A 14,906-nucleotide genomic window follows, 5' to 3' on the forward strand; every position below is an offset into this window, starting at 1 on the left:
TTAAGACATGGATTGTGGGTGTAACCTTCAGCGGAAGAATGGGTAAGACAAAAGATTTAAGTCCCTTTGAACAGGGTATGGTAGTAGGTGCGAGGCGCACTGGTTTGTGTCAAGAACTGCATCGCTGCTGAATTTTTCATGCTCAACAGTTTCCCGTGTGTATCAAGAATGGTCCACCACCCAAAGGACATCCAGCCAACTTGGGAAGAATTGGAGTATTGCATTGGCCAGCATCCCTGTGGAACGCTCCCTGTGGATTCACTTCTCCATCTCAACCAAAAAAACAAAGTTAAAGAATAGCTTTTATTTGATTTAGTCCTATTCTTTAACTTTGTTTTTTGGTTGAGATGGAGACGTGAATCCAACATATCAATTATTAATTTGTAGACAAACTGGAATTAAAGCCAGACTAAGTCAGAGCTTGAAACCCTAGGCCTACTGTATTGTCTATTTTTAGTTGAATTGAAAAAATAGCTGTTGATTACATTGCAAATGCTATATAGCCCCAAATAGCATCATTCATGATATTTTAGGGATAAAGTATGGTCACATTTCATAAGCTCTGTTAAACCTACCGTTAGGAATGACTTTGATAGCAACAGTGAATCTATTTTGTTTTTAAGTAGAGATTGCTCAACAATCATTCTCACAATAGCAAATTGGTAATAGTCAACAACAAATATAGTTAAGCAGGGCTGCGGTTGGTTAAAAATCTGGATGAGAGACCAAAAGATAGTTGTAGATACATTTTCCAGTAGGAGGTGCTGCCCAGCTTATTGTTTATTTATTTCTCATAGTGTATATAATGTTAAAAATCTGACGACGTTTTAAAGGTACAAATTCAACATATTTTATTCAAAGTTTGCTTATGCTGAACTTTACCATGATGACATAATCCTGTGGTTGAAATTTCACCCTTTTTTCAAATCCAATGTATTTTCCACGTAACAATACATTGAGAAATGACATTGAAACAACAGATTCAACCAGTTTGTGCCCAGTGTGCAGCTACTGGGACCACTTAACAGCACTCAAAACCCAAAATTCCTTTCACAATATCCAATCATTACAGACCAAGACAAGCTGAATTTGTTTACTATATTTATGAATCATTAAGCTGGGGTGGCACACACATAATTACAAGGTGTCTGTATACATAAAACAACAGGATATTCCATCTCATTTTCATATTCTAGACTTAAGATCCTTTGATTGTTGTTTATACGCTACAGGCAGGATGTCCTCTCTAGCAAACCTCATCTCACTCATTCTATTTCTGTAGTGTTATGTCAAACTAGAGTATTCTGACTTGCTCCAAGCATACCATACTTAAGTTAATGACACACTGGGTGCCGATAGCAGCCACGATGCAATGTGATTTATAATAGATTCTCCACAGTTTTTGTTGTATTCCACATTTGACAGATAGGAGCAGTTATGTGGTTGATATGTTTATATTTAGAGAAAATCTCAGAGGGAAAATGTTTACATAAACAGTGGCATAAATAGTAAATTTACTTAAATAGATATCTGTTTGAGTATTTTGTGGCGAATGCCTGGTGATCCGAAGGTAGTGAGTGATTTTTGTTATTTGTTCCCCCACCCACAATCCCACCCCTTCCTATACATGTACAGTAGACCTAAGTCAGTTCCATTGGAAAACCCACACCCTATAGGAAGAGATGCTTTGGCTTGTTCCCCAGGAATTCACCAACCCATAGGGCAAGTGATACAGTAACATCTTTCACTGCCCCCTTTCCCTACCTTCCTTGAAGAAACCCAAGCAGTGTAGAGTTCACATGAGCTTCACGCTTCCACAATAAAAGGTGATGCTCTATTCTACAGCTTATTTAGACTAGAGAACTACCTGAGAGAAGATGGTCACGAGAGAAGACACTCACAGACAGAGATTAATCAAGGGGGAGGGACCGGAGGTTTATCACTTCATACAAACGCCCCACAGACACAGGTGAGCTGATAAGGCTGTCCAGGGCGCTCATTCAAACACAGAACGTCTGGAGAGCTGTGTGTTCTAACCCAACAGAGAAGAGCGAGAAGAGCGAAATACATTGAGTGAGCATAAAATTAACTCAGGATACAAAGAGACACAGGTAAACTTTCAAGACTTTTAAGCAATAAGTAAATGAACGCCACACTTAGAAAAAAAGGTGCTATCTAGAACCTAAAAGGGTTCTTCTGTTGTCCCCATAGGAGAACGCTTTGAAGAACCCTTTTTATTTCCAGGTAGAACCCTTTTTGTTTTCAGGTAGAACTCTTTTTGGTTCCAGGTAGAACCCTTTCCACAGAGTGTTCTACATGGAACCTAATAGGGTTCTACCTTGAGCCAAAAAGGGGACAGCCGAAGAATCCTTTTGGAACCGTTTTTTTCTAAGAGTGTACAGTAAAGGTTTTTCCTCACTACAGCTTGATCAAACGGTGTGGCCTATATAATGGCTTTAGTTAGTGGTTACCGTGTTGACTTTGTCAGTGGAACAACTAACTTTCCAAAGAAATTGTTTATTTTAATCTGGAAACAGCATAACAAGTTGGCAGTTCTACTGTATTTGAATCATACCAGCTATCTCAGCTTACCTGAGGCAGTATCTGACACATTGTCCTCATGGCTGCAGTAAGTAACTAACCACTATCAAATATCCCGATCTCTGAGAAACCTTTAAAAGCCACATACAAATCTTAGATAAATAATTGGGTCTCCATTGGAGCTAATTTGTTGAGGATCCATAATTGGAACTATCAGGAAGTTTGTTGAATCTTGTACTAACTGTACAGAACTGTACAACTTGGATTTCTGTATTTCTGTATAAATTGTGAAAGTCCCTAACTAGTTTGTCTTCCAGTCAGGAGAAAAAGTTTTCCTTAGAATTCCCAACTGTTGTTCCATTACAGGTGTATGAATATGAAACACTATCCTTGGGGAAAAAATATGATCTTTCCAATCTTTAATCTGAGTGAAATGTGGAACTACCAGTTAGAACAAGCCATGATTGCAACACTATCTCAAAAGTTCAAGCAGCTTTAGACACATATAGTGTGAACCAGTGGAGGCTGCTGAGGGGAGTACAGCTCATAATAATGGCTAGAACGGAGCAAATGGAATGGCATCAAACACATGGAAACTTCAGCCATTACCTCGAGACTGTCCTCCCCAATTAAGGTGCCACCAACCTCCTGTGGTGTGAATGATGACATTGTGTGAAATCAAATCTAATGCAATCACAGCAACAGTCAAAGAAAAAGAAAATGTTTTTATGCTAAAAAGTAATAGCCCTGAAATAAAAGCAAGTCTCCAAGGTTACTTATTAACAAACTAAGGTGCCCCAGTGTTCACGTTCCAGTACAAGAGGTCAGAGGAAGCTGGTGGGAGGAGCTTTAGGATCAATGTAATGGCTGGAATGGAATCAATGGAATGGAGTCAAACACGTTATTTACATGTGTTTGGAGTGTTTGGTACCATTCCATTGTTTCCATTGCAGCCATTAACATTGATCCCCATCCTCCTATAGCTCCTCCCACCAGCCTCCTCTGTACGAGGTTGTTGTTTAGACTTTTCCCTCTAAGAGACAATTAATTCAGCATTTTTTTAAGCATCAACTCTTACTAGATTAACCTTTGTGCAGCAAGCTATGTGTGTGAAGTTAGAAGAGTATTACAGCGTGTTTGCTTTGACGTCTACAATAAAAACTGGTTCCTATATTATACAGTCACTGCTGCAGGTACCAGTCCATAAATGGACCCATCTCATCCTGGAATCCAAGGTCATGGCAATTGTGGCAAATTTTGGCAAAGGTTGGAATTTGGGGTGTATCTATGAAATGCCAAAATGAAAAATAAAACTATGGAATGATTATCAAATAATTACAAGTGAGTTTTCTCAATCTATTTTGTTTGTCCTCACAATTTCAGAGTTGCCTAAAGGCCAACTAGACCCTTCAACTGAGTGACCTTGAACTCACTAACTGACGTTACACACAATCAAGTCTATGCCTCTGAAGACTTCCCTGTACTTAAAATCGGCCACCATGCGCTGGCCCCGCAAGCAGAAGCGCCGTGAGCTGCTGTCAGTCAACATGATCAGCCTACCACTGGGTGACTTCCGTCACCTCTCCCACATCGGATTGGATGCCCACGGTGATAACTTCGGCGACCCCACAGCCTTCCACCGGACTGGTAGTCTTATCCTCCACAGCTCTCAAAGCCACCAGGACCTCTACTCCAAAGGGACCTCCCCAGCCCCACCCAAGCCCCTACGACTCCTCAGCCCAGAAGAGATGGATGCACAGTCCGCCGAAGCCAGAACCCTTCCCCAGGCTTTCAGGCACAATAAGTGCCACTCCCTGTCTTTACTAGATGATGTGGAGGTGGTGGAGCATGATGGGTTGTACCAACGAGAGGAGGTAAAGCAGGAGCAGGAAGAGGAGGGAGGGTTAACGATGGGTCCGGATGGATTTGAATTGAACGCGGCCCCCCAACAGGTTCCTTGTCCCCCAGTGGAGGCCTCTCCAGTGGTCGAGGAAGACTTGTCTTTTGCCCTGAACCTTGACCTGGGGCCATCCATACTAGAAGATGTCCTGCAGGTGATGGACCAGCTTTACCAGTGAGACTTTGAGAAGGGTGCCCCTCATACATATGATTGTAATATATTTTGTTCTAAGGGCCTTTCAAGAAACCCAAGACACTGTACCAGACACTGTACATAGGGAGAACTCCAAACTCCTTCCTTTCTAATGGGAATTGAAAGAGGTTGTGCCATGGATGGACAAATGGGCTGAATCATTGTCAACTGTCAGGATGCTAATCGGCACAATTGTTTTCAATTACTGCCTACATAGAGGACAGATTGTATAATATTTCCTTCTTTTGGATGCAAGATTATGTAATTAGAGGGATGTGTCATATCTGGGTCAACGCTTTAGACATTTACCCTTCTCAGGTGAAAGCTCTGTGAGCCAATGACAATCCACTCCACCTCGGTCGTGTGACCTAATGACAGCCGATGTCACATATTTGTATCTAGAGGAGACATGTTGTGAAAGGTAAAAAAGACAGACTATAAACTATGACACAGAGCTGTGAGACAGACATTTATGACTGAAGCTTGTCTGACAACTTCTGTGGTGAAACACTGAAAGAACACTGGTTGCTTTTTCTTTTCAATGTTTAGGCCTACTATACAGGGATAATGAGAACTAGCTCTCCTATAGTATCTAAATCAGCTACAGTACGACTCACTCGAGTGTATACGTATAAACCTATTTCTTGTTTTTCTTACCAAGTACTCAAGGGGAAAGTTCACCAACAAACCTTTATGAATATACTACTGTATAAGTCTTTATGACATGGTTTATGGCGTGACTGTGAATAGTATGTCTATAAAAGTTTCTTCGGAAAAGCAAAGATCACCAACGATCCTTTTCCCATATCATAATCTGTTAGATTAAAGTGGAGCATGAACTCTGCCCAGCACAATGAAATCACATTGTGTTTAAACTCTATAGAATAAGCTTTTATTTGTGAAATAAAAACCAGAAAGCTAAGATGGTGCTTACTTTTTGCATCTGAGCCACTTTATTCTTTAACATCACTGCTACCTCCTGGTGGCCCATCTTGTAACAACTATCACATTCATTTGTCTTTCTACGCCACCTGAAGGAGATATTTCACAGCCTTATATTGGCTGGTATGTGCATCTTCATTACTTCATGGTCCAGTGGGTCAATGTCCATTATTTAAATATATTCATTTTATAAATCTCCCTCAAGCTTTTTGACAGAAACTATCAAGAATAATCCAGAGCAATTTAAAGTTGAGTGCCTAATTGTTTTTACTTTTCATGCTGGTCCCCCATAGGAATCAAACCCAGAACCCTGGCATTGCAAGCACCATGCTCTACCAACTGAGCCACTCGGACCACACAGCTATTTTGGCCTATAACAAATCTGCATTTTATAAGATCTATACTCAGTATGGCCATCCATGTTATTAGTATGCTTTCTTTATTTATCACACTCATTTCACTCCCTGTATCCTATGTAATATCCTCCATTTTGTTCCCTCGACTCTTGGGATTCATGCAATCTCAACAATGGGACTGAGGCACAACCACACCAATTATTGTGTTCTGCATCTGTGTGAGAACATGAATTAGTTGTTGTCTGTGGAAGATGCACTGTGTTTACCCACTGCTAACCATTTCAAAAACACGTCTGTTCTCGACAAGTCTGCCTTTTTTAGCAGACTCTCCTTCACAGGCTTGGTAGAAGCCTGGCCACGGCATAGGTTGTCAGAAAACCCACGCTGTTCCAAAAACATCCGTTGTGAATGTTGACATGGCCATTGTATTGGAATAATTCATCCAGGCTACTGTCTTATCATCATTTGTGTTGGCTTAAATAAAGGTAACTGATTGATGTAACTGATGAAGGGTTATAGTACAGTTTTATCGACTCAAATTGTATTGGTCACATACACATGGTTAGCAGATGTTAAGGCGAGTGTAGTGAAATGCTTGTGCTTCTAGTTCCGACAGTGCAGTAATATCTAACAAGTAATCTAACAATTCCACAACAACAACCTAATACACCCAAATCTAAAGGGATGGAATAAGAATATGTACATATACATATGGATGAGCGATGGCCGAGCGGCATAGCCAAGATGGAATAGATGGTATAAGATACAGTATATACAGTTGAAGTCGGAAGTTTACATACACCTTAGCCAAATACATTTAAACTCAGTTTTTCACAATTCCTGACATTTAATCCTAGTAAAGATTCCCTGTCTTAGGTCAGTTAGGATCACCACTTTATTTTAAGAATGTGAAATGTCAGAATAATAGTAGAGAGTGATTTATTTCCACTTTTATTTCTTTCATCACATTCCCAGTGGGTCAGAAGTTTACATACACTCAATTAGTATTTGGTAGTATTAGTAACTAAGTCAGGTTTGTAGGCCTCCTTGCTTGCACACGCTTTTTCAGTTCTGCCAACAACTTGTCTATAGGATTGAGGTCAGGGCTTTGTGATGGCCACTCCAATACCTTTATTTTGTTGTCCTTAAACCATTTGCCACAAATTTGGAAGTATGCTTGGCGTCGTTGTCCATTTGGAAGACCCATTTGCGACCAAGCTTTAACTTCCTGACTGATGTCTTGAGATGTTGCTTCAATATATCCACATCATTTTCCTGCCTCATGATGCCATCTATTTTGTGAAGTGCACCAGTCCCTCCTGCAGCAAAGCAACCCCACAACATGATGCTGCCACCCCCGTACTTCACGGTTGGGTTGGTGTTCTTCGGCTTGCAAGCCTCCCCCTTTTTCCTCCAAACATAACGATGGTCATTATGGCCAAACAGTTCTATTTTTATTTCATCAGAACAGAGGACATTTCTCCAAAAAGTACGATCTTGTCCCCATGTACAGTTGCAAACCGTAGTCTGGCTTTTTTATGGCGGTTTTGGAGCAGTGGCTTCTTCCTTGCTGACTGGCCTTTCAGGTTATGTCAATATAGGACTCGTTTAACTGTGGATATAGATACTTTTGTACCTGTTTCCTACAGCATCTTCACAAGGTCCTTTGCTGTTGTTCTGGGATTGATTTGCACTTCTCACACCAAAGTATGTTCATCTCTAGGAGACAGAACGCGGCTCCTTCCTGAGCGGTATGACGGCTACATTGTCCCATGGTGTTTATACTTGCGTAATTTGGTTTGTACAGATGAACGTGGTACCTTCAGGTGTTTGGAAATTGCTCCCAAGGATGAACCAGACTGATTTCTTTTGATTTTCCCATGATGTCAAGCAAAGAGGCACTGAGTTTGAAGGTAGGCCTTGAAATACATCCACAGGTACACTTCCAATTGACTCAAATTATATCAATTAGCCTATCAGAAGCTTCTAAAGCCATGACATTTTCTGGAACTTTCCAAGTTGTTTAAAGGCTCAGTCAACATAGTTTATGTAAACTTCTGACCCACTGGAATTTTGATACAGTGAATTATAAGTGAAATAATCTGTCTGTAAACAATTGTTGGAAAAATGATTTGTGCCATGCACAAAGTAGATGTCCTAACCTACATGCCAAAACTATAGTTTGTTAACAAGACATTTGTGGAGTGGTTGAAAAACGAGTTTTAATGACTCCAACCTAAGTGTATGTAAACTTCCGACTTCAACTGTACATATGAGATGAGTAATGTAAGATATGTAAACATTGTTAAAGTGGCATTATTTAAAGTGACTAGTGATCCATTTATTATAGTGGCCAATGATTTGAGTCTGTATGTAGGCAGCAGCCTCTCTGAGTTAGTGATTGCTGTTTAACAGACTGATGGCCTTGAGATAGAAGCTATTTTTAGTCTCTTTCAGCTTTGATGCAACTGTACTGACCTCGCCTTCTGGATGGTAGCGGGGTGAACAGGCAGCGGCTCGGGTGGTTGTTGTCCTTGATGATCTTTTTGGCCTTCCTGTGACATCGGGTGCTGTAGGTGTCCTGGAGGGCAGGTAGTTTGCCCCCGGTGATGCATTGTGCAGACCGCACCATCCTCTGGAGAGCCTTGCAGTTGAGGGCAGTGCAGTTGCCTTACCAGGCGGTGATACATTCCCAACATGATGCTCTCAATTGTGCATCTGTAAAAGTTTGTCAGATTTTTAGGTGACAAGCCAAATTTCTTCAGCCTCCTGAGGTTGAAGTTGCGCTGTTGCGCCTTCTTCACCGCACTATCTGTGTTGGTGGACCATTTCAGTTTGTCTGTAAAGTGTACCCCGAGGAACTTTCCACCTTCTCCACTACTGTGCCGTTGATGTGGATAGGGGGTGCTCCCTCTGCTGTTTCTTGAAGTGATTGCATCGTTTGTGGACCTGTTGGGGCGGTATGCAAACTGAAGTGGGTCTAGGGTGGCAGGTAAGGTGGAGGTGATATGATCCTTGACTAGTCTCTCAAAGCACTTCATGATGACAGAAGTGAGTGCTACGGGGTGATAGCCATTAAGTTCAGTTACATTTGCCTTCTTGGGTACACGAACAATGGTGGCCATCTTGAAGCATGTGGGGAGACAGACTGGGATAGGGAGCAATTGAATATGTCCGTAAACACACCAGCCAGCTCATGCTCTGAGGACTCGTCTAGGGATGCCATCTGGGCCAGAAGCCTTGCGAGGATTAGCATGTTTAAATGTCTTACTCACGTCGGCCACGGAGAAGGAGAGGGGGGTCCTTGGTAGCACGTCGGTGGCACTCTATTATCCTCAAAGCGGTCAAAGAAGGTGTTTTAGTTTGTCTGGAAGCAAGATGTCGGTGACGTGGCTGGTTTTCTTTTTGTAGTCCGTAATTGCCTGTAGACCTTGCCACATACGTCTCATGTCTGAGCCGTTGAATTGCGACTCCACTTTGTCCCTATACCGACATTTCGGTTGTTTGATTGCCTTGCGGAGGGAATAACTACACTGTTTATATTTGGCCATATATCCTGTCATCTTTCCATGGTTAAATGCGGTGGTTCGCGCTTTCAGTTTTGCTCAAATGCCGCCATCTATCCACGGTTTCTGGTTAGGGTAGGTTTTAATAGTCACAGTGGGTACAACATCTCCAATGCACTTCCTTATATACTCACTCACCGAGTCAACGTATAAATCGATGTTATTCTCTGAGGCTTCCAGGAACATTTCCCAGTCCGGGTGATCAAAACAGTATTGAAGTGTGGATTCCAATTGATCAGACCAGCGTTGAATGGTTCTAGTCACTGGTACATCCTGTTTGAGTTTCTGCCTATAGGACGGCAGGAGCAAAATGGAGTCATGGTCGGATTTGAGGCTGTTCTGAAGCCAAAAGGGGGAGGGGGTGTTCTTAATGTTTGGTATACTCAGTGTGTGATCGAAGAATGTTGCTCTTACACAGTCTGTAATGGGATCTGTATTTGGAACTTTTGTGCTGAAATCATGAGAAATAATGATTGCAGTAAGCATGACTCAATGTTCACACACCCACGGCTGAAAAATCTATTCAGCTTTTATAAAATTTGGAAGTTAAAGTAGTGTGCCTTTTACAGGCGCATTGACGCAAAGTTCCAAATACAGATCCCATTACAGACTGTGTAAGAGCAACATTTTTCAACATTTTACCAAACATTAGTAACTCCCCCCTTTTGGCTTCAGAACAGCCTCAATTCGTTGGGGCATGGACTCTAAAATGTGCTGAAAGCATTTCACAGGGATGCTGGCCCATGTTGACTTAAAATTTTTCCCATAGCTGTATAAAGCTGGCTAGATGTCGTTTGGGTGGTGGACCATTCGTGATCCACATGGGACACTGTTGAGCATGGACAACCCCAGCTGCGTTGCAGTGGCACCTACTCCCAACGTTCAAAGGCACTTAAATATTTTGTCTCGCTCTTTTGTCTTAGCTTTCATCTGGATTCAGCTGGTCAGTCTGTCATGGAAAGAGCAAGTCTTTTTAATGTTTTGTACATTCAGTGTATATGATGGGTAGAACAACCCGATAAAGTTGATATTTGGAGAGTTGTGGTTTTCTCCTGTTACCCAGTCTGACTGTGTGATTGACTAACTTTGAACCTGAATCGTCTGTGTCCCAAGACTGTGTTAGCCCGTGGAGCTAAAGCCTAGTGGCCAACTCATTATAATTGATCAGTTTGCTGTTTTAAAGAGAAAGGCAAGGTGCCTAAGTAGTCCTATGGTGCTTTGAGGGACATCTTCCTGTAATGTGCATTGAATGGACCCACTCACAACAAACAGATGATCCATTATCCAAACTGGCATGGGCACATTGGTGCATGAGTGAGGTTTACACTGTAGCTTACTGACCATTGTATGACCCAGCAGAAGATAGGTTCTTCCTGACAAGCTATTATATCATTACAGGTGGGTATCTATGCATGGTTGGCATTCCAATGAGAGGTGGTAATACCAAAATGCATGTCAGGTATGGAGAGCATGGCCTGCATGATCAGCCATGTGATAAAGACTTGTTTTGAAATGTCTGTTCTCACTTTCCACTCCTGGGTCCTAGCCTGTGTGTGTATATCAGGAGGGAGGAGGCTTAACATTTTACATAGACCTAAACCCTTCTTTCAATCATTTAATCTATACAACCCATACTTCTCTAGGACCCTAAAAAATTGCTAGAATAATTTTGAAGACATCCTTGTCGTCATTTAAAACTTTTCAAGTGTACATGTAACTGAATATGTAAACACAAGTCTGTACATATAACCTAAACTAGAACATTTGATTCTGCAAGAAGATAGGTGAATCATACTACAGTATTGAGACATTGAACTTCTAACAGGGAGACTGGTCCATTTTACTTCCTTAACATCCAGATGTGTGGGTGAGGAGGCGGAGCTATGTTACTCACTACCATCACAACTTTCGTCACTCCCAGTCACCTAGTCCTGGGTGGTGAAGAGATTTAAGTACCTGGGACCCATCATGGACATCACACTCTCTTTTAATGCCAACACTCAGAACATCAATTAAAAAATGCCAACAACGACTATACCTCTTGCTCAGACTGAGACAACTGAATGTCAACACCCGGATACTCTCCAACTACTACTCCTGCCATATGGAGTGTGCTGACTTTCTGTTTTGTCGTGGAAATTCTAACCAGAAAGGAAGAGAGAATTTAGATTCTTCAAACACCAACCTTTTATTATAAGAATTGCAATTCTGGAGCGGTTAACAATCCCTCGAAGTGTACAGAGTTAAGAGCCCAACGAACAAGAGTTGGGTCTCAGCTTTTATAACCTTTGTCTACATGGTAGTTTAGCAGGTGCGTGAGATCATGATGGGAACATAGAGTACAGACAAGTGATAATGCCAGTTTTGTTACTCCTTTCTGCTGATAGAATTGTCGCTGCTGCTTAAGCTAGCCTCTGTTCTCTTCATATCTCCACACAACAAAAATAACAGGATGGACCAGAAACTGGTCACTGTCAGACGGCCCTTTGTCTTTGGTCGTGTGACTAAGTTACCTAGAAACAAGAGAGGAAAAAACACTAGTTTCTTTTTCCATGAGAGAAACAGATGTACAGGTTTAAGGCTCATATAGCACATGTGAATAACAAAGTTTGTAATTTTTAGTTTGCTGGCCTGGTACGGTGGGCTGTCAGTGGCTATTAAGGGTATCCTTAGGCGGACTGTGAACCTGGGGTCCAAGCTCTGCGGGCTGCAGTGCAGGGGGCTTCATGGCCTCTGATAAACGGGCAAGGGACAAGGCCAAGTGCATCATAGAGGACCCCACACACAATCTTGCCCAATGTTTTGAGCTGGTGCTCTTCAGAAGGACATTAAAGGTTCAAATGTTCAGCAAGAATAGGAGCAAGGAGAGGTTAATTCCATCAGCCATCAAGCTGCTGAACAGTGGGACATAGGACAGATGCAGGGCCAATACGTGGTCGTAGAGTAGCATGCAGGGGCTATGAATATGTGAAAATGTGTGTTACTTGTGTACTAACTTTCCAGTTTCCCGTTCTGCATGTAATATATTGTGTATTTGTATGCTGTCGTCACAAAAATAATTTCCATGTAAATGGACCATAAGCTGTATCACAGTGTCTCGAGCAGGTTGAGAGCTGTATCACAGGTGTATGGAGATGCTTGCCAACCTGAGATGCTTCCCGCTGAGCAGCTGTATCACAGTGTCGCCATTTTTTCCCGTCCTATTATTTTATTTCAAGTAGGACAGTAGCCTACAGAAGAAATAACTAATATTGATAACCATCTAGATGTCACCTTGATACAGTCTACTCAGCGGTGAGTGCATAAATGGCAACAATTCCGGGACACAGTGTCCTTTTGGTTCCGCTTGCCAAGCACTGTTGTCCCACAACGTGGGAAGTAGCTACCTTGTGTCAGGGTTGGGAAGGGTGTGTCTGCGTTGAGAGCACTGGTTGAGAGAGTGCTGTAGCAGAGGCAGCTGAGTCATGAGACTGCATCATGCAGGGTTGTCTAGTCCCATGACCTCTGAAAACCCAACTACAAGGCCTGCAGGTGGTAAGGGTAGGTAACAACACAACTGCTACGGTGATCCTCAACACTGGGGCCCCTCAGGGGTGCGTGCTCAGTCCCCTCCTCTACTCCCTGTTCACTCATGACTGTATGGCCAAGCACGACTCCAACATCATCATTAAGTTTGCCGACGACACAACAGTGGTAGGCCTGATCACCGACAACGATGAGACAGACACTGCCAGGATAACAACCTCTCCCTCAACGTGATCAAGACAAAGAAGATGATTGTGGACTACAGGAAAAGGAAGACCGAGCACGCCCCCATTCTCATCGCCGGGCTATAGTGGAGCAGGTTGAGAGCTTCAAGTTCCTTAGTGTCCACATCACCAACTTACTATCATGGTCCAAACACACCAAGACAGTCGTGAAGAGGGCATGACAACGCCTATTCGCCCTCCAGGAGAATGAAAGATTTGGCATGAGTCCTCAGATCCAGAAAAAGTTATACAGCTGCACCATCGAGAGCATCCTGACTGGTTGCATCACCGCCTGGTATAGAAACTGCTCGGCCTCCGACCGCGAGGCACTTCAGAGGGTATTGCGTACGGCCCAGTACATTACGGGGGCCAAGCTTCCTGCCATCCAGGACCTTTATACCAGGCGGTGTCAGAGGAAGGCCCTAATAATGGCCAAAGACTCAAGCCACCCTAGTCATAGACTGTTCTCTCTGCTACCTATTTCCTATTTGCATTGTGTCGTGTTGTATGCAAACAAAGTCAAATCCACTGTGCTGATGGGCAGAGGGGTATCATAAGAAGAAAGCTAGATCTACTCAGGGTTTTCTAAAGCTAACCAGCTTCAGTTTCTGACTAATATCGATGCCACATAGCCCGTTTTCTATTTCATAAGTTGTTTTGCCTTCAGTTGTGCTTTAAGCCGCGGAAAAACGCATCATCATGAGGATGTGGCAAGTGACACTTTGCTTCTTGAAAATCCTATATCTTGAAAACTTGACTGCTGACATGCAAAACATTTTGGGACTGTATCAACAGTGGACGAATAAAAAAATAAATCCACTAATTTTTTTTTTTTCTTTTAACGCAGGACATCAATGACAAACGATGTAAGGAATAATTGCGCCATTTCGTGGCAGCAGGGCTATTACCTAGAGTAGCCAATATTAGGGTGAAAGTCAGTAAGCACACGGATACAACGCATACAAGCAACAGTACAACCATCATGACTACTTTTAATAAAAAATAGTCCGTTTTATTAACTAAAAATGTAAAATTATTTGTAACAGTAAAATATGACTCAGACTCATCCCCTGGCTTTAAAACAGAAGTCCAAACTCTCATGGTAAGGTAGTTGCATGGTTAGTAACCACATCAAAAGAGGAAAAGGTGAAGTGAAAGATATTGCTCACACCATAATCTATCCAGAATTAGCCCAATTAATTTCTATGGTCTTAATATACAGACCTACAGTAGGCTTGTCGCCTGCCTTCCTGCCTTTGGGACAAAAACTCCCATTGTTAGTGCAAAGACATGAGCATCTCGTCATTATACACAGATCTCTGCTTCATCCCCAGGCTATTGCGCACAGCGCATATAAGCCTGGGATATTATCAACCACTCAAAGTGGTAAAAGGTGAGCGGTATTGTTGATTCTTTCTGCCCAGAGGCCAAATGCAAGAACTACAGCAATCACTGATGAAACGAGGATGCTGCTCTCAGATGCAGGCTAGGCCATGTATATGGTCATATGCAGCAGTGTGTACGGAGGGAGATTCCGAGATGTGAGAAGTGTGCAGAAGGGCATGGGACAAAGGAAAGTCTAGTATCGGTGGAAAAAACTGTGTCAATTGGGTGCCAATGTTGCTGGGGATCAGAAGTGCCCGGTGAGAGAGAGACAGGT

The 14,906-nt window shown here is 42.4% G+C and overlaps 1 protein-coding gene across 2 annotated transcripts; it reads left to right on the plus strand.

Moving 5' to 3' along the window:
• The first annotated feature begins 1,879 nt into the window (after window positions 1-1,879).
• LOC106607921 (cdc42 effector protein 3) lies at window positions 1,880-6,437 on the plus strand. 2 transcript variants are annotated; one of them, XM_045720896.1, is made up of 3 exons: window positions 1,982-2,111; window positions 3,723-3,807; window positions 3,925-6,437. In XM_045720896.1, exon 3 carries the CDS (start codon window positions 4,002-4,004, stop codon window positions 4,617-4,619), a length of 618 nt encoding a protein of 205 aa, XP_045576852.1. In that variant the 5' UTR covers window positions 1,982-2,111; window positions 3,723-3,807; window positions 3,925-4,001; the 3' UTR covers window positions 4,620-6,437. The 2 variants fall into 2 exon arrangements, with proteins under 2 accessions (XP_014060874.1, XP_045576852.1); XM_014205399.2 differs by lacking the exon at window positions 3,723-3,807 and having other exon boundaries at window positions 1,880-2,111.
• Window positions 6,438-14,906: the final 8,469 nt, after the last annotated feature.

The sequence above is a fragment of the Salmo salar genome, chromosome ssa06, assembly GCF_905237065.1.
Source record: "Salmo salar chromosome ssa06, Ssal_v3.1, whole genome shotgun sequence".
NCBI lineage: Eukaryota > Metazoa > Chordata > Actinopteri > Salmoniformes > Salmonidae > Salmo > Salmo salar.

Coding starts and splice junctions, on each gene's coding strand:
- LOC106607921 (XM_014205399.2), top strand. CDS start 4,002: ATGCCTCTGAAGACTTCCCTGTACTTAAAATCGGCCACCATGCGCTGG.